The sequence below is a fragment of the Lupinus angustifolius genome, chromosome LG11, assembly GCF_001865875.1.
Source record: "Lupinus angustifolius cultivar Tanjil chromosome LG11, LupAngTanjil_v1.0, whole genome shotgun sequence".
Lineage (NCBI taxonomy): Eukaryota > Viridiplantae > Streptophyta > Magnoliopsida > Fabales > Fabaceae > Lupinus > Lupinus angustifolius.
Window position 1 is genome coordinate 5,409,450 of NC_032019.1, and position 19,990 is coordinate 5,429,439.

Here is a 19,990-nt window from a genome sequence, read left to right on the forward strand (position 1 = left end):
TGATTGGTTATTTCTTATTAGTAAAAAAAATGACTCCGGACACATATACATGATTAAATGAGAGGTTATTATGTGGTCTAGGAATATTGGCTCCGGACACATATACATGATTAATGATTTAATATATATGCCAAAAACGTAATTATTTTTTACATACATTATCATATATATTAACTATTATTGACTTTTAAATAAAATTAATGTGTATTATATGCAATAAATATAAAAAACTTTACATTAACAATGCATAAATATTAAACTCAATTATTAAGGTTATATTTATCAATTAAAATTACATAAACATTTGTTAAGTTAATGAGGATATAATTTTAATAACATTACACCAAATAATATAAAATATTACTTTATATTTTTATAATTTTTATTTTCAATTAAATGATAATTGATGGAGACAGGGTTGTGATACCAAAAGTAACAGCCTATCTTCATTGGTTTTTCAACTAAGTAATGTGAGCTTATGTGACTTTTGGCGTCCGTTATACCCTTTTGATTATTTTTAGTCAAAATCTTACATTTTAAAAACAAAAAATTCAATGATGTAAAAACTGTATCGTATTGGTCGGTTAGACCAGAAAACTAACAAACCGGACCTAACTGATATGATATAGATGTAGAATCAGTCAAGTATCAAAATCGGTCTAAACCGGTGAACCAACTAGTATTTGATTAAACCGGCCAGAACCTATATTTCAACCATTCTTCAACACTTCAAGGTATATGCTTCCAAGACATATTTAGATTACGTATTTTGGTTTCTAACATTCATGTGTAATCTAAGTGACATTTGTGTAATCTTAAATATTTGAAGATAAAATATAAACTCGATATGAGACAACGTTGATTCCTTGATGTTAAAACTCCAAATTTATTTGTTTTGTAGAGTGAATTGTAAACTTGTGTCATTTATTTATATTTTGTGGTTGTTGATACTTTTTGATTGATATATGTTTTGTAATTTAGACTTTAAATTTGTTAAAGACTTAAAGTTGTTTATTTATGTAAATTTTGAGGAGATTATAAATATGGATTATAATTTGAGTATCTATCTATTTGAATTTTTTTGTTATATATATATATAAATATAAACATGTATATCCGATTTAATAACATATCATTTAATTAATAAACCACCAATTAAATCTCTATACTACTATATCACTACCTGACTGGTTTAATAACTAATACAGTTTCAACAATAAGAAATCTAGACATGGTCAGAACTCAAACAAGTGTTCAATTTTGACACTAAAATAGAAACGTAATACTTTTTAGCACAACTTTCAATTTAACGCAATTATTAAGTAACCCCACTTACATGTAGAGATATTTTTATATTGTAACGAAAATACAAGAAAAAATTATTGAATGCTTGATTTTATATTGATAGGATATATTTTAGATTTGCATTTAAGAGTTTATTACGTCCTATACACACATTACTTAGCACTTAGCAGCAGGATTGGAATATAATTTGATATATAAAATATTTAACTTGACTTTTTAGTTCAACCCTATCTAACTCGAATCCTATGAGGCCTATCCAAATCCATTGGGTAACCTCTTTAGACAAGTTTATATTTACTTATAAAATAAATAATGTTAAACTTATATCTTAGGGTGGTGGATAAAATTTTAAAAAAGCAATCTTATGTGAATAAATTATGAAATTTATCTGGGACTTCAAATTTATAATGTTAACTTATTTACATGCTAATTTCGAGACTAAAGTAACCATACCTTACATACAAATATGTTATTTGCCGCTTATTATAATTGGTTTAAAAATATATATTTAATTTAAAGTTTTAATAATTAAGTATTTTTTACCTATTATAATAATTTCATAGTGACAATATAGTCATGTCAGTGTTAAAAGACACATTTGTTCCAACCTGCATTAAACTTTTTCATGTTTTTGTATTACATTACTCATATGGTTATCATAGAATTTTTCCTTACTGTGAACATGTTAGACTAAGGCCATGTTAACACAGAATTAACATTTGAGAGTAACCAAAGCAATTTTGTATGGCTTGAAAACTCTCCATCTCAGGATTCAATGGAGTACTAGCTTATGCGGCCAAAAATGTCAAAAAAATTCTCATGCAGCGTATGTTTTTTTCTGAAAATAACAAATTGCAAGGTTTCTTGTTGTGATCACAAAAGGGTCAACCTTTAATGCCTCAACCATCAAGTGCTGCAGAAACAAGATTTGCCAGAATTTCACTAGTGGATGATAGAGTCTGATAAATGTTATATATACATTGAAGCTATAAGTGCATGTGATTCTTTTGTTTCTCCATTCAGCTCAAAACTGGGAAATGCTTGAGTTATGTCCCTGAAGTTAACATCAACAAGTGTTTAGAAAGAACCTTGTTATTAATAACACAGCTATGACAATAGTTTTAGATGATATTTATTTAGTACTAAAAGATATCATTGACCATGTCAACTACTGTGTTCTTAAACTTATCCAGATTCAATCTAAGTGTTTGGCCATGTAATGTCTGAGCATTGTTTTTTGTTTATCCTAGGAATGAAAAAAGATGAAAATGTTCAATAACTTCATTATGCAAATGCAAGAAATGGATGCTCATGACATAGAATTTAAAACATACAATAGATAAGGTAGAGTCATGTTCTTCAGTATTGATGGATTCTTTCCTACATATTCTTCCCATTCTTCCAGGTCAATTCTCCCATCCCCTTTGGAGTCCGCTTCTACAAATGTCTGTCAACAATGCTCCGAATATGAGAACCTTTTATGGCGGCCTAGCCCAATGCACGAGGCTCCCACCCAGTGGAGTCTGGAGATGGTGAATATTTAGGCTGATGATTTGAGAGTTGGATAAGAAAACTAACCTTGTCCACTATTGTTTCAATCACTTCATGAGAGAGAGCCAGATCTAATTCATTCAAAATAGCCAGAACCATCTCTTCCAACTGTGATTGTTTAAGTTTCCAAAGTTAATGAATAGCAGTTAAATTTATTTTTATTATAGGAGGAACACAAATTTTAGAAAATGTTTCCAATAAACTTCTCCTGAGACTGAGTTACTAGTATTTGTGACAAATTCTGCTCTGAGAGAGAGACCAAGATTCATTTTAACAACACTTCAAATTAGTATTTTCATGAACTTTACGACACAAAATTTTGGGTAATTAACATATACCTGTTATGTATTGAATTATAAGTTATTATGGTGACTCAATGATCCAACCAATTTCCTCCTCGAATGGCCAAGGTAATAAAGGTGCAGTAAACTTGGCTCACAGTTATTTTGGTATCCAAAAGGGTCAGATTGTGACTTAGATCATTCAATATGCAGTATGTTTAACAGAAAACTAATAATGCTTGCATTCTTATGTTTATTGGTACAAAGTGTTAACTATGTAAAGTTATTGGTTTTAGCCTACTCATAAAGAACAATTGCCATTAGAATTTTACACATTCCCTATGCAATAGCAACATCAACATGCAATGAAGTATTTACCTCTTCGCGTTCAATATAACCGGTGTGCCTCAAGTCATACAGTTCAAATGCATCTGTCAAAAAGAATTTTACACAATGAGTAATCATTTATTGTATGTTCGCCAATTTCGTTCTTACATTAACTATATCTATCAATGATGCATTCTGTCTGTTGGTGCAGCAGAAATGATCATTGAGCAACGTTGGCTACACGCAATCAAATAAAGACATAAAATAAATATAAGAGAAGAAATAAGAGACTTTGTTAACGGGGATCTATCAATTATGTCTACGTCCCCGGGAGCGTTGAGCGGCTACCAATATAATCCTAACACACTCATTATAACAAGGGACTTGATAACAATGGACTTGAGTCCAATATATAACATTAATATTCTACTCTATTGGAAAGCCTCAATCGTTATCATCATTGTCTACTCTGACAATCTTAGTTCAAAAGAATTATCATACTCTACCCTAAGGAGTATACCCACAACACACATTGCTTCAATGCTAACTAATGTTTGTGCTTTTGTGGATCTACTAACAATTAACATCATTTACTATGACGTCTCAGAGACGCCATTAGGATATTTCATTTCTCATCTCAAATAAAAACTTTCTCTCAATATCGTGAGAGATATTGTGAGCATCTATCTCTAGGTCAAACTCAACACCTTGATCCTAACCCAATACATGAACTTATGAGTTTCTGTATCAACACATACACCGCCCACACCACAGTTTCGCCTGTTTCCTTCTCCTTCGAGTCATCTACTCTATCTTTGTCATTACCTTTGACGCACCTTGTCTAGCCATCACGCTTTCACCCTCTTTAGCCATTCTAACTTATGGGTTAAGAGTCATATACCAATTGGCTCTGATAACAATTGTTGTGCAGCGGAAGCGATCTGCCACAAGCAATCAAATAAAGAGCATAATAAAATAAATAGAAGAGAAAAAACAAAAGAATTTGATAACGGGGTTCGACTAATTATGGTTACGTCCCCGGGAGCGCTGAGCGGGTAAGATATTAGAGAATAGGATTACAAACACTAGCACACCATGGGCCCACCTACCCATGAGGTATTTCTATTTGGTATTTATATCTCGTGGATATTATAACAAGGGACTTGAGTCCAACATATAACATTGATATTCTACTCTATTCTAATTCTAGGCAATGTGAGACTTCATATAATAACATATTTCAAACATTCCAACAATGTCCACCTTGATTGAAATAGGCGAATATCTCGTTCCTTAGGAAATCTACACAAGAATCTCCACCTTAGCGAATATATGACTTCACCTTGTTCAATGTCTAATTCTCTTTAATTGTTCCCCTACAGCATAGACCTCATGAGTATCCTTGACAATGTTACTAAGAGACTAGTTCTCCAAACTTGTAGTGCATCTTCCCGTACCGACATCAAATAGAACACGCTGGCTAGCTACCTATTGCTAGGAAGCGTCAACCGATACCACCATTGTCTATTCCGAAAATCTTAGTTCAAAAGAACTATTATACTCCATCATAAGGAGTATACCCACAACATACACCTTGCGTCAATGCTAACCTCTATGCTTTTGTGGATCTGCTAACAATTAACATCATTTACTATGACGTCTCAGACATGCAATTAGGATATTTCACTTCTCATCTGGAAATGAGAACATTCTCTCAACATCTAGAAAGATATTATCAGCATGTGTCTCTGGGTCAAACTCAACACATGAGTTCTTATCTCCACCTTAATCTTAAGCCAATACATGAACTCATGGGTTTTTGGATTAACACATACATTGCCTATAATAATCAAATAAAGAGCATAAAATAAATAGAAGAAACAAAAGAATTTGTTAACGAGATTCAACCAATTATGTTTACGTCCCCGGAAGCGTTGTGGCTACCAATATATTATTAGAGAATAGGATTACAAACACTAGCACACTCATGAGCCCACTTTCTCATGGGATGTTTCTATTTGATGTAACATTGATATTCTACATTATTCTAATTCTAGGCCATGTAGAACTTCATGTAATAATATTTCAAATCTTCTCAACACTATCATTGTACTAGTAAACAAATTAGAATGGTCCACACTGCTTACGTACCACGACTTATATTTCTTACATTTTATTTTGACTGTTTTAGGAGTCTCCGGGTGAAAAACACTCAATGATCGAACAAATTCCCCGAAATCAATGTGGCCATTCTGATTGACATCAAAAAGATCAAATACCTGCAGAGTCAGAATTTCATGAGTAAGACAGTAATTCATGACTATGATCAACAGGGTTAGCTTTAAAACAATGGTGTTTTTCGGGTGTATAGCAGGGACATATGTGTATATAGTGAATGCAATTGCACTTACATACTAATTAAGAGATCAAAACACTAAGAAAATTCATGTTATATTCTATGGATAACCAACAATAACTAAAATTCCTCCTTGCCTAATACAAGGAGAATTGCTAGTAAAAGATTACCAATTTAGTAATGCAACCTTATTATGATATCTGAATTTCCTTTTTCTCCAATTAATACTTATCAAATAACTCAAATCAAGGATGATGAACTAACAAGGTGTTAGTCTAATAGTTTAAGGTTTCACTAGAACCCCATAAATACTAAAAGGTCAAGAGGTAGATTCCTAGGAGCAACACTTATTGAGAGGAGCCACGCATCCAAAATGGATTAGTTCCTTAAGTATAGAATAAGGCCGTGAGGGTGATACCCTTAGGCCTTAGCAGTACCAAAAAAATCAGGAATGATGAGAATAGGATTGTTGTAAACCAGGGCATGTTGAAATTGAAATTACCACATACCCTATCCACAAAAAGATTTCCTTTGTTGCTGTTTCTGAAAAGAGCAAAGAGAAGTTCTTCCTGTAAATACATGTAACAGAAAAATCTATTATTACTATATCTATGCATATAAAAAGTTAAAGAAATATTGACATTGTATGTTGAAATTAACAATTACCTTATGAATAAATCCATCTTTGATAATGATATTGCTTAATTTTTTGTACAATTCGTGCAACTTTTCCACTTTACTTATAGTAACTGCCAGACATAAGAAAGAGTTCCAAATCAGTAGAAATGAATACTTTCCACATTGCTATTGAGCAATTAATCAATAACCATTAAGATATGCAGGAATGCTTTAAACTAAAAATGTAATTATAGCTTATGTCTTTGAATCTTAATCACCAACATAGTTATAAACTTACAATTTTTCAGTTGATCAGATCAATAGTCTCTACTCATGTAAGAATCAATGTTTAAGAATTAAGATACTATAAAAGGAAACTTTCCTTACTCACATGGTGTTTCAGAAGCAAGTATAGAAAAATCCTCATTGCTAGTCCTATGTTTAAGCTTTTTTTCAGCAACTTTTGAGGGCAGAAGCTTCTTTTCCACTACTCTGAAGGGTAGTGACTTATTTTCTGCTAATTTTGAGGGCATGCAACCCATTGTGTCCTAAAAGTTTAGTCCAGCTTAAAACACTGTAGAACTGTAGAAGTGAATTCTTCAACCTGGTATAACCCACCATAGCAATGAAAAATTTAGTCTTGTATAAAAATATATGTTACTAATCACTCTGAAATTTTAAATCTGAAATACATAAAGATCAAGGATAATGCAATTGATAATGATGATTTAAGCTGTCCAGTAATGTAAGGTTTCAAGGTTGCACCAAAAATAATTCATATCACTTGGAAAAAGAATGAATGAAATGGACAGAAGTAGTACCTCCTTAAATACAAGTATAATGTTTATCTATCTTCAACTATTGCATCACCTCCTTGTTACTAATTTTCTAGCACCTCTTCCATTTTCTGTGCAATATCCATGCAAGTATCTTATACCAACTCAAAGGCCAATTTTACTTATATCTCATTAACTAATACCCTAGTTAAGGAATATACTAAGGGTACGTATCTATCGAATTTGAATCGTACTATAACTCATTGTACTAGACCTCCAATACTGGAATAAGAAGAAATTGAAATTTGGACCGTTAAAAAGGCTTATAACACATATTAGCATCTGTATTCAATAGCTGAACTTTCGAGTATAGGAGAGAATCTCAGCTCACTATATTTTGGTAAACTCAATGTTACCTTTTTTTTAATTCCTTGGCCGTAGCAAAAACGAACAGAAAAAAATGTTATTTTATGCATCAGAAGCAAATTGAGGCAATACGTGGTGGATTAGTTGTGAGTGAACAGTTTAGATCACTGCCAAAATGTCTACTAAGCAATGTGAACTTACGTGTATGTATGGCCTACGTTAGATGCTTTTACAACAAAGGTTTCATTTGAAGAATTAACATGCTTATATAATTATTATGCATGTGACAAGATATGATAGATGTGTTGAATTTGAACTCTAGTACACATTTTCCTTCTTGAGTTAAGGTTCCGCCATCATATCCAAACTACTTCCTTAGTAAAAGTTCGGGTACTGATGTATATGTTGGAATATTAGAATAAGAAATAAGTGGATTTTTAGAGAGAAAAAATATTTAAATTTTCATTTTTGATGGAGCTTACTTTTTTTGAAGTGTTTATAAGGTCGAACAACTAAATTTGGGAAGTAGCACCAGGGTTACAAAGCTTTTGTGGATGGAGTAGAGCACTGAGGCATTATCTATCCATATTGCCATATAAATAAATAAAAATAAAAAACAACATTTTTATATTAATTATTAAAATTTAATTGGTCCAAGACCTTCAAAATTTTGTCCCATATATAAGAGCTACATTTTCATATATAACCTCTTAAATAGGAACTGTCAAACTCAAGTGTAGTAAAGCATTGGACACTCTTATATATAGCAATAGTGCACATGTTTTAAAAAAACTAGTTAGTTTGTGACTCAACTTAATAACTATTATCTATAGAAGAAACAAGAATATATATACCAAGGGTCAAAGGTCAAGTACCAATATATGTTAACACACAAAAGAAATTTCTGCTCATTCATAAATGTAAGACCTTCATGTGAAAGTTGTATATATAGTTAATTCATAAAATCTACGTTTGAATCTAATTCTTAGATTCTTAATACACTAATTTTAAATAGTCACATCTATTTTAGTATGCTTTAAAGCTATAAATATAATTGTCATAAAAATCTTTATGTAAATACTAAAAGTTTTATTTCTATTTTTATGATAGATAAAAATTAGAAATAAGAAAATTCGAATGACATCACTATGCATTTCTTATAAATAAAGGGTTATAGTCCCCACTTATAAACATGCAAAAGGATAAAACTAAATCATTTTCTTCATTCTATTAGAGGATAAACAAAGGTTAAGGGTGATCTTCAATTAGTTTATCAAATAAACTACATGTTTTACTATAGACATGAACATGCAAAAGGATAAAACTAAATTCAGCAAAACGCCATCCATCGATCTATTGGCAAATTACTCAAAATTTCACCAAAACGCCACAATCACACAATCCAAAGGTTGTTCACCTTCTATTGGATAACATAGAAATTGGTTGTTAAGGGTTATGTAAATGAATAAAATAGTAAAATAAAATAAAGGAAATAAGTAAATGTAGACAGGCTTAAATAGATGAGCAACTTTAATTTGTACAATCCAATCCATAGACTCATGTGGACAACCAAACAATAAGTACACCAATGTGATAAATTAATTAGTGAAATGTATATCCAAATTAGTAAACAAGCTAAGTACACGTGCATGCCAATTTTATTATTAAGCAGATGGCATATATTTGTTTATGATTAGATTTATTTATAAGAGAAAATACATGTAAGCATATACATGTTGTGATATAAAAAAAATTAGTGTAATATCTATGTAATATTAGTATAAAAATTTATATATGATCATTGCATTATTTATTTGAATTAATTTGTTTGAAGAATAAATAATGATGATAAAAAAAAATTTAGTATAACTTGAATATGATGAGAGGGTTTACTTTTAATGTTAACTTTAGTTGTTGGTTAAAGTGTTAAATAAGTATATAAATTATAATTTTAGACGGTGGTACTTTTTATTATTATTATTTATTTTAGACCTAGATTTGATGTATTAATTTATACACCCCTTAAAATTATATTTCTGTTTGAAATTTTAAGATTTTTTTGGTTAACTCAATAAATATATATATATATATATATATATATATATATATATATAACCTATAGTCTATTAACTAAGCCATAAGCTGGTATTGTTAGAGATCCTCTGAAATTTTATTGTCAAATATTTATTGTAATCCACCTTCATTAAATTAATAATTTATTATAGAAGAAAGTTCAAATTTTGGCTCCCAGAACTATTTATTGTAGTTTCGCGACCGGAAGAGCTAGTTCGCACTTCGCACCTCGCACCTTAACAATTACTTAAATTCCGAACTTATTAATATTAAAAAATGAAAATAAATAATACGAAAATTAAATAAAGAAGGACAAGTTCATAAAACAAACAAAAAGAAAAACAATTACGTTGGTTATGGAAGCTACGTTTACGTAAGGGGGCAATATAGTGAATAAACAAATAACTGAAAAGGTGACGAACTTTTCAAACGAACGAACAAACGTTTGGAAAATTTCAACTCGAAATGAATTTACCTTCTTCTTCTCATTCTTAATCTCTTTCAGTTTCAATATATCCAAACCTCTGGGTCGACTCGCTCTTTTCCATACTGAGCCAACTCACCGAGTGTGGTAGAATCAAATGGAGAATCTGATACAGTTGGTGAACAAAATACAGAGAGCATGCACCGCCCTTGGAGATCACGGCGAGGAATCCGCATTGCCCACTCTCTGGGACGCTCTTCCCTCCATCGCCGTCGTCGGTGGTCAGGTTTCGTTTTTCCATCTTCCATCATCACTTTTTGTTTCACATTTTTTTAAATATTCAATTTATTTTATCTAAAACGTTTAGGATCTGTTGCTTACTATATCTTCAGATGTTATTGTACATTCTCATATATTTCTTTTCTCATTAATTCTAATGTTTGAGAAAAAAAGATGTATACATATGAATTATATGTACTATCATTACATTATTCATCATTTATATTTAATTATGTTTAACTCTGTAAATAAAGTAATTCAAATAAGTGATAAATAATATAACGATTTTATATTGACGGTATATAGATATTATACTCTTTATCATTGTAATATTAGCTTCCTAATATAATGAGTTTTCATCAGTCATCCTATTAGTGTATTGTCTATTACTCATATTCATTAAATATATTTTATTATCCGCTATTTATATTTAATTATTATCGATTTATATGTATAAATTTTTATATTTATAGTACAATTACTGCATGAAAATTAAACTTATGTACAATTTAGGGTTTATTATATGTTAATAAGTTTGTTAATGTTGCAGAGCTCTGGAAAATCTTCAGTTTTGGAGAGTATTGTTGGAAAGGACTTTTTACCTCGTGGATCTGGTAATTAATTTTTTTTGTTAATGCCTATTAACTATATATGATATGAATTAGTAGGTGATAAACCTGGCAGTATTTTTATTCAGGGATTGTTACTCGGCGTCCACTTGTTTTGCAACTTCATAAGATTGATGAAGGGAGAGAATATGCTGAATTTATGCACCTTCCAAGGAAGAAATTCCCTGATTTTGGTACTATTATATGGCTACATTCATCTCAAACTCATACCTTTATGTATCTTGCACTTAGCATCAGTCTAGTATAAATGATAATGATGTTGTTGTTACTCCAATAGATGCTAATTTTGCATGTTTGTAGCTGCTGTTAGGCAAGAAATCGCTGATGAGACCGATAGAGAAACGGGTCGCTCCAGGGGTATTTCTTCGGTTCCAATCCATCTGAGTATTTACTCCCCTCATGGTGAGATATAAATATCAGCAATCAAATGTTATTTAGTTATCACCAAGGTTGTTAGAACTAAGACCAAGCATGACTCTATTACTTTTGAAGTTTTAACTAATCAGGTTATGCTATAGTACATTGTTTATTACCACCTTATTGACTGTTGTTTCTATATTTGATTTATTAATGGCTGGTTGCTTTCAGAATACAAAACTTACAATGACCTTCTACTTTGGCACTTCAAGGATGCATCTTGCATAAGTTTTTATGTTTGTAGTGTTACTGTTGAACCCAAAATATTGGGCATTTTCTGTCAAAAAAGTTTAACTATTGAGAAATGCTTCGTACTATTTTTTATAATTCAATGTAATTAATTAAGAAACCATTTCATGCATTGAATTTGTTGAATTTGCAGTTGTGAATCTTACACTGGTTGACCTTCCGGGGCTTACAAAAGTTGCAGTTGGTGAGTTTCTATTTTTGCTTGCCATTAAAGATAAAATTAAATTTCTGAGCACCATTTCATTATAAATACACAGAGTAATGGCATAATGTTGCTTGGAGTATTGCAGAGGGTCAACCTGATAGCATTGTGCAAGACATCGAAAATATGGTTCGAGCCTTTATCGAAAAGGTAGTTATTCTGATATACAATGAGTATGTGTGTATGCATACATTCAGGAAGGTTTGATGCATATGGGAGCATATTAGTTTGTTATGAGACCAGCAGTTAAATGCAATCATTATATCAGGATGAAAGGTTTGTATTAAAACGTCTATTTAATGCTCGTGAGATTATATTCAATTTAAGCCATTCACCCTGATTCACTGCCTATAGTAAGCTCCTTTCACTCTAAGAATATGTAAATGCTTCTCCTATGATTTATTTAGATGTTTGAGTACCTATGGTACAAGCTAAAGTTCCAGAGCACAACATCATTGAAAGTAATAGTTAAACTTACCACTTATTGCAGCCAAATTGCATCATTTTGGCAATATCTCCTGCCAATCAAGATCTTGCAACCTCAGATGCAATTAAGATTTCCCGCGAAGTAGACCCCAAAGGTATGATGCTGAACATAATCTTTTGATAAAACACTAGTACTGAGGAATGTGTGATACAAAGTTAGCTGTATTACGTCATTACATAACATCTTTTTGTGTTGGGCTTCTTTGATAATAAAATCCTCATGTCTTCACAGAATATCAGGTAGAAATTTCCTTGATTTATGATGATTAGTATTAAACAAACATCAACAAGCAATCAATCCTTAATCTTATAAGGTGACGTCAACTACATGAATTGAACGATACCATAATATTTTATCATAAATCATGTTCTCACAAAACATGGATTTCTAAATCTTCCTAATTGTTTTGCCTATGATTTTATCTGGCCTTCCTCTAGCTCTAGAATTGAACTAACCTTCATTTGTTCTACTCTTCTTATTAGGGTTTCTATTGATCTCATTAACACATGCCCAAACCAAATTATGTGACTGAGATTCTATGTAGTTTGTACAGAGATAAATTAAGTATTAAAGTAAATGTTGGGTATTCGAAGTAAGTTAGTGTAGTGAAGAACTCCAACATTGTGTAGGAGTGAGTTAAAGAGCATATGAGTGAGTGAACTCATAGCTTAATGCCTTAAGATTTTGGGTTAAGATGTAGTAACAAGCAAACTTATATGCTTCTTTGGCTTAGCCCATGTATAGAGTTTTCCCATTGTTTGGACTCCCAATCCCAACAAATGCTAGTACACTTTTTGAGATACAGTAGCTTAGTTTCTTCAAGTTTCTATTGTTTAATTCTTTACAAAGCATCAAGATATTCAAATTTTGTTCTGAGTTTCACGCTTCTCCATTGTCGATGTCATTTTATCGCTGACCTTTACTATCGCAGAGGACTCTAAATATTTTTAAGAATCTAGTGATTGGATTACATTGTAGCTACAATTCACTTTCTTAAAATTGTTTCTCAATCATTGTGGCTTAAGTCAGTTATAAAAAATTTCAGGGGAAAGGACATTTGGAGTTTTGACAAAGATTGATCTTATGGACAAGGGTACTGATGCAGTTGATGTAAGCATTCTCTTCCCCTCTCACAATACAGTACTTTAGGATATGGTGCAAAAGTTTACCTCATGCAAAATTCTTTACTTCTTTTTGGCATGTAAAAAGTTAGATTGTACTTACTGAAAAGCAGTATAAACTAAGATTGTAGTATACAAGTAAAGTGTAAAAAGTACAATTGTATGGTAGAAATGTGTACATGTGTAATCATCATTTGATGATTGGAAAAGTTTTGTTTTCCTTATGTTGGATACTACTCACTGGAATGGAAGATGGGAATAATATCATCCGGCACTTGTTTAGTGCAATTGCTGTGTTCTTGGCTTATGTTTTCCTTTACATGTCTCAACATCAGTGATTAAATTTTAGAATCACACAAAAAACCATTTCCTTATTGTTAAGACTTCCTTTTTTTCATTTTTTGTCAAGTTTACAAAGTGGCTTCCACTTATTGTTTCTTCTCCCTGTTCCCTTTTCTAGATCCTTGAAGGTAAAGCATATAAGCTAAACTACCCATGGATTGGTGTTGTTAACCGCTCCCAAGCTGATATCAATAAAAACGTTGATATGATCGCTGCTCGGCGTAGAGAGAATGAGTATTTTGCTAGTACCCCAGAATATAGACATCTTACTAGCAGAATGGGCTCTGTGCATCTAGGAAAGGTGCTATCCAAGGTATGCTTAATTGTGATCCTCTTCATGATGTGATTTTGGAGGTACAATCTAGACATGATTGTTTCCAAAATTGCTAAAAGTTGATTATTGTCCTTTTACATCTAATGTTTTGTTAAATGTGCATTTAATTTTTCAGCATTTGGAAACTGTCATCAAGTCTAGGATCCCAGGCCTTCAGTCACTTATCAGCAAGACTATTATTGACTTGGAGTCCGAACTGAACCGCATTGGGAAACCTATTGCTGCTGATACTGGAGTAAGCTACTTCCTCCAATCCTCCCCTCACCCCCTAACAACTAAAGAAGTAGAGCATCTCTAATTTGTAATTTTCTTGCAAGTATTAACTGCTCTGCATTGTTAGGCTATTTTTTTTGTCTTTTCCCCTCCCGTTTGCATTTACAAGTGCATGAATAATTGATATTCTTTCTCAATTCAGGGGAAGCTGTACGTGGTAATGGAAATCTGTCGAACTTTTGACCAGATATTTAAAGATCATCTTGATGGCATGTATGTCCTTTTTCTCTATTATTTAGTCTATATAATGAATTAAAATGTAATTATTTCAGACAGATGTATTTTGACCTGGAAATGACTGAATGTATACAGAAAGCCTGGTGGTGAGAAAATTTACCAAGTATTTGACAATCAATTTCCAGCAGCTCTAAAACGGCTTCAGTTTGACAAGCATCTGTCATTGGACACTGTGCGAAAGCTTATAACTGAAGCAGATGGATATCAACCTCATCTCATCGCTCCAGAGCAAGGATATCGCCGTCTTATTGAATCTTGCTTAGTATCAATTAGGGGACCTGCTGAAGCAGCTGTTGATACGGTATACATTTATGTACCAAAAATCATTGATATGGTTGTTTGTGGAGAATTCTCTTGAGATGATTTTAAGTTGTTATTCACTTAATATCTTACTTTTATAATTTTCCAGGTTCATGGAATTTTGAAGGATTTGATTCAGAAGTCTATGAATGAGACAGTGGCAAGTAGCAAATTGCTTATGTTTGTGTATTTCTTTACATGTTTAAACTTGCAGCTGATTCTAACTAACTTAGCAAAATGTCAAAGGTAGCATATTTTATTATTTGGTTTTCGGTGTCTTAATGGTAGCAGTTTTCTGGTTATTGCAGGAATTAAAACAATATCCCACCTTGAGAGTAGAACTTGGAAGTGCCGCTGTTGAATCATTGGAGAGAATGAGAGAAGAAAGTAAGAAAGCAACTGTGCTGTTGGTAGACATGGAAAGTGGTTATTTAACTGTTGAATTTTTTCGTAAACTACCTCAAGACGCAGAGAAGGGTGGAAATCCAACTCACTCACTATTTGACAGATACAATGATGCTTATCTTCGTCGAATTGGTAAGTAGCTGGAAGTTAACCAAGAATGTAGAAGATTTGACTTCTTTAATCTGTTCTTCCTCTGTGATCATTCAAATAAGAAATGAGTTCAGTCATCAAATATCATTGTTGTATTCATCATTAAATTAGAGTGTTTTCCGTAATTTTCCTTTACTGAGATTCTTCAAATGCAACAGCTACAACTGTCTTGTCCTATGTGAACATGGTATGCGGGGGCGTGAGGCATACTATTCCAAAATCCGTAGTTTACTGCCAAGTGCGCGAGGCTAAGCGCAGCTTACTTGATCATTTCTTCGCAGAGTTGGGAAAAAAAGAGGTGCATTTTCTTTATTCTCGAATAATACAATGCGCTTGTTCTGCATGTTCTTCTTATCACATATTGTTTTTGCAGGGAAAACAACTAGCTTCCTTACTGAATGAGGATCCAGCAATCATGCAGCGCCGAACCAACCTTTCAAAGAGGCTAGAGCTGTACAGAAGTGCACAATCAGACATTGAGGCAGTTGCATGGGATAAGTAGAAAGCATCTTTGCAATCTCTTGGAATTTGAATTTTAGTTTTTACTATCTAGTTAATAAATTAATACATCATTATTCACATGTACTCACTCTACTTTATGTGGAAGGGAGAGAGGGGGATTTGATATATTTTTAAAAGTTGGATGAATGAATGGGAGGAACAAAATCCTGTGAAAGGTTGAATAGATTTCATGTGATAATAAATTCCAAGCTAGCGTTTATGGAGGCATACTATATCTATCTATCTATATCTTTTATATCTTACATACTATATATAAAGCCAAAACATGTTGTAACTACCACCATGGTATAATTTATATATTCATATTTTGCCCTTCAATTTTTTAATATACCCTGCAACATATGGTTTTTTTAAATTAAAAAATTTATATACCCTGCAACATGTTGTAACTACCACTTGAACCAAGATTTTTTAATTTAAAGAGACTACTGATCATCATTGTCTTTGTAGTCCAAAGATGCAGGGTTTTTCCAAGACTCTGTGCCAAATTTTCTCTTTTCAGCCATCAACTGAATTAAAATATGTACGCAATTTGTGCCTAAAGTTTATAGCTTAAGTTTCAGTTCCATTGAAGTTGAGTATATAGTGCAGAGAACGCAGATTTGTCATCACATAAGATGTAGCTGTGGGATTTAATTTAAGAAAAAGAGAATTGGAGATGCGGGGAATCGAACCCCGTGCCTCTCGCATGCGAAGCGAGCGCTCTACCATATGAGCTACATCCCCATTTGGTATTTATGCTAATATCAATTTATAGAACTTTATTTGCAGTGCATTCTTCCTAATTACATTAGTAAAACTTAATGTAAAGTTAGTTAATATATTATCCATCATTTATAAGAATTGATAGATGATATACCAACTTTATATTACATTTATTTTATTGTTTTTTTAAGTCTAAAAAAAGTTATTTATTGACTCTAACAACATTATAGCAGATTCACTATAATTTGAGATGACTTTTCCTTACCATTACAATACATAAATAAATCTCTCTTTACAAAGGTTGTGCTTTGATAGGATGTTGTAAAATCTATATTGTCATTCATATTTGAGATAATTTTCTTCACTATTGGTGAGCACTAAGGAGTCTCAATCCAAGCATTTATATCTTGTTGATTAAAAAAATCAATTACAAATTAACTATCTATTAAATGAATTATTTATAATAAAAAATATATTTGTTTTCTAAATGAAAAATAAAAGAAACTCAGATTGACACTGCATTGCATAGCCTTTCATACTATCTGTTGTTTAAAGATTTTATAACAAAAATTAATAAATTATTTTAGTTGTAGACAAAAAATTTGTCTACAACTAAAATAATTTATTAATTTTAAGAATGAAACAAAAAAAATTAAAATAGAGCATGCATGGTCCTTATAGTGGGTTGTGATTCGTTAGGTTTGACTCTGACGAAAACTATGATACAATTCAATATTTTATTTTAAAAGAATTCTTTATGATTATGCTATTTGTTAGGTCCTAATAATCACTTGTGCAATAAAAAACTGCATTTGGTATTTTGTTTCCTTCGGCTAAAAGCAATCACATAGACCAACGGACGTTGGTTCAAGTGATACATGTTTGATTTCCCTTAAGCAATAACCCGGGTTCGAGTCTTGTGGATGTTCCCGGCTCGGACAGGATTGCCTCCAGTGTGAGTGGGAAACCAAAAAAAAAAGCAATCACATAGTGGAAGATGTAGTAACTTTTTTTGCTGGAATTGTTAGTTCAGTGTGGTAGTCACGTACAAAATTAAACAACTCCTTGCAAAAAAGATTCTAACACAATTTAAGCAAAAGGGTCTTATTTACTTTACTTACGTATCGATTTGTACTTGCCATAAAAATAATTACTTCTATGTGAAATACTCATTACAAAAGTAGCACAACATTAATCAATAATAACCTCACCATTTCTCAAAACCAAACAACATTTTTAAAGTTTCAAAACACTTACAATATTCCACCACCACCAACTATTATCACATGATAAATTGCACCTTCAAACCAATAACATAATCATCAACCATTTCCTTCTCTAATGTTTCACTCTCCAACAAGCCAAGCTGGTGAAAAGTTCAGACCCTGCTCACCTTCCTGTATTACTTCTATGGTAAATTTTGGGATATGATTCAGTGATTTTATATTGTCTAAATTTGGTAACTTCAATTCATACATTATTTCGAAATAATTCGTTTTTGATTAACCTTCATTGTATGTTTTTAATTAAATAAAAGTTATTATAAGTTATACAATTGTTACAGAATCATTTCCCGTAAAGTTATTAACAAATATAATTGCTCTGGGCCATATTTCTTGAAGCTTAATGCTGACTGAGCCTATATATATTTTGCATGTGTCAAATCCAAAATGTCGGATGAATGTTGGTTCAAGTGGTATTCTCTTTAAGCAAGGTTTCGGGTTTAAATTTTGTGTTGACAAAATACACAATAGGAGAGTTAGCCTCATATACTTGTAAATATTTCCAACTCAGATAAGATTGTTTACCGTATGAGGATACATGTGGGAAACTAAAAAAAATTCATAATTTCTTTGATCAGCATAGTGAGTTTGGGACTTCTGGTCATGTTTTCTAAACTTAATAAAAGAAAATACAAAAAGAAGTATTGTGTTAAGCGTGACTTTTAATTTAGTGTACAAGTAAAATATTATGCATTTAGGATCATAATGGGTCATATATATTGGATTCTGACATGCCACAGTAGCTATTTGAATTGGATGAAGATCTCATGTCGTCCTAGACCAATTATAATATACTATTTGTATAATATAGCATTAACTTATTCTTGATTTTGACCAATTTTTACCTTCCTAATTTTCCAGAGCAAGGGCATTGGCAATGAAAACCAAATTATGTCACCAATAACATGTGAGATTTGCATTGAGCCCTTACCTATTGACAAGGTTTTCAACAACAACAACCAATGTTTGCACCCCTTTTGCTTGGATTGCATAGCTAAATACATAGAAGCAAAGGTGGAAGATAACACAGGGAATATCCCATGCCCTGCCTTGAACTGCAAGCAATTGCTAGATCCATTGTTTTGCAGGTCAATCATCTCCAAAGAATTGTTTGAAAAATGGTGTGAAATTCTCTGCACTTCCACAGTTTTAAACCTCGAAAATCGATCTTATTGCCCGAATCAACATTGCTCAGCTTTGGTTATCAATGAATGCAAAGACAATGCCAAGAAAGTGAAGTGTCCCAATTGCAAGAACTTTTTCTGCTTCAAATGCCAGATTCCTTGGCATGCTGGGTATAGGTGTGAAGAGAGTGGAGAAGTGAATCTAAGAGATGGGAATGATGTTCTATTTGGAGAACTAGTGGAAATAAAAAAATGGTGTAGATGCTATAAATGTGGTCACTGTGTTGAGCGTACTGGAGGCTGCAGATTGGTTCAGTGCAGGTTATTATTACCTTGTCACTTAGCTTTGCTTTAGAGGGTATGCGTCGGCACAGTAAGATCTCTTGTTTTATGACCTGGAGGTCATGAGTTCAAATTCTCGAAACAATTTATTTGTTTGTGAGAGTAATGTTGCATACATCTAACTTTAGTCGGCCACTCTGTTTTTTACTTAGCTTTGTTTTGCAATGTGAATGTAATATTGTTTTACTGTGAACGCAGATGCAAGGCCTTATGTTGCTATGAATGTGGAGAGAAGGGTCACTGGGGTCCTTGCAATCAAGTTGGAGATGGTACTGGTGCTCTACCAACTCGGTGTCGACTCGTATTATGTATCTTTATCTTTTTGGGGTTCATTCCCTTATTTTTAACTTCACTTATTTTGGCAGGGTTTTAGTTTTAGTGTCTACATTTGACTAATAAAACTTTACAATATCTTTTTGTCACTTGTAATATTTTTTTGACTTGCATAAATATTTCTCATCTACTACTTTCACTTTTTTTAGAAGTCGATTATCCTAAATACGATTTCTATT

The 19,990-nt window shown here is 32.1% G+C and overlaps 3 protein-coding genes and 1 non-coding gene across 5 annotated transcripts; 2 read left to right on the forward strand and 2 right to left on the reverse strand.

The window, feature by feature from the left end:
• Positions 1,982 to 7,020, reverse strand: LOC109359475 (calcineurin B-like protein 7). The gene is made up of 8 exons (XM_019604156.1): positions 6,830 to 7,020; positions 6,487 to 6,569; positions 6,330 to 6,389; positions 5,635 to 5,743; positions 3,516 to 3,568; positions 2,884 to 2,964; positions 2,640 to 2,752; positions 1,982 to 2,359 (listed from the first exon to the last, which is right to left on the reverse strand). The coding sequence occupies exons 1-8, from the start codon at positions 6,978 to 6,980 to the stop codon at positions 2,275 to 2,277; spliced, it is 735 nt and encodes a 244-aa protein (XP_019459701.1). The 5' UTR covers positions 6,981 to 7,020; the 3' UTR covers positions 1,982 to 2,274.
• LOC109359191 (dynamin-related protein 1B) lies at positions 10,048 to 16,206 on the forward strand. Of its 2 annotated transcripts, XM_019603761.1 has the most exons (16): positions 10,049 to 10,363; positions 10,907 to 10,970; positions 11,054 to 11,158; positions 11,286 to 11,387; positions 11,785 to 11,835; positions 11,942 to 12,003; positions 12,344 to 12,434; positions 13,386 to 13,450; positions 13,922 to 14,116; positions 14,253 to 14,372; positions 14,553 to 14,623; positions 14,723 to 14,948; positions 15,057 to 15,107; positions 15,256 to 15,484; positions 15,661 to 15,800; positions 15,876 to 16,206. In XM_019603761.1, the coding sequence occupies exons 1-16, from the start codon at positions 10,235 to 10,237 to the stop codon at positions 16,002 to 16,004; spliced, it is 1,830 nt and encodes a 609-aa protein (XP_019459306.1). In that variant the 5' UTR covers positions 10,049 to 10,234; the 3' UTR covers positions 16,005 to 16,206. The 2 variants fall into 2 exon arrangements, with proteins under 2 accessions (XP_019459307.1, XP_019459306.1); XM_019603762.1 differs by lacking the exon at positions 11,054 to 11,158 and having other exon boundaries at positions 10,048 to 10,363.
• Positions 16,678 to 16,750, reverse strand: TRNAA-CGC. Its single transcript has one exon. It is a non-coding gene; the product is annotated as a tRNA-Ala (tRNA).
• On the forward strand, positions 17,969 to 19,900 carry LOC109360086 (probable E3 ubiquitin-protein ligase RNF217). Its single transcript, XM_019604823.1, has 3 exons — positions 17,969 to 18,142; positions 18,874 to 19,457; positions 19,677 to 19,900. Exons 1-3 carry the CDS (start codon positions 18,071 to 18,073, stop codon positions 19,849 to 19,851), a joined length of 831 nt encoding a protein of 276 aa, XP_019460368.1. The 5' UTR covers positions 17,969 to 18,070; the 3' UTR covers positions 19,852 to 19,900.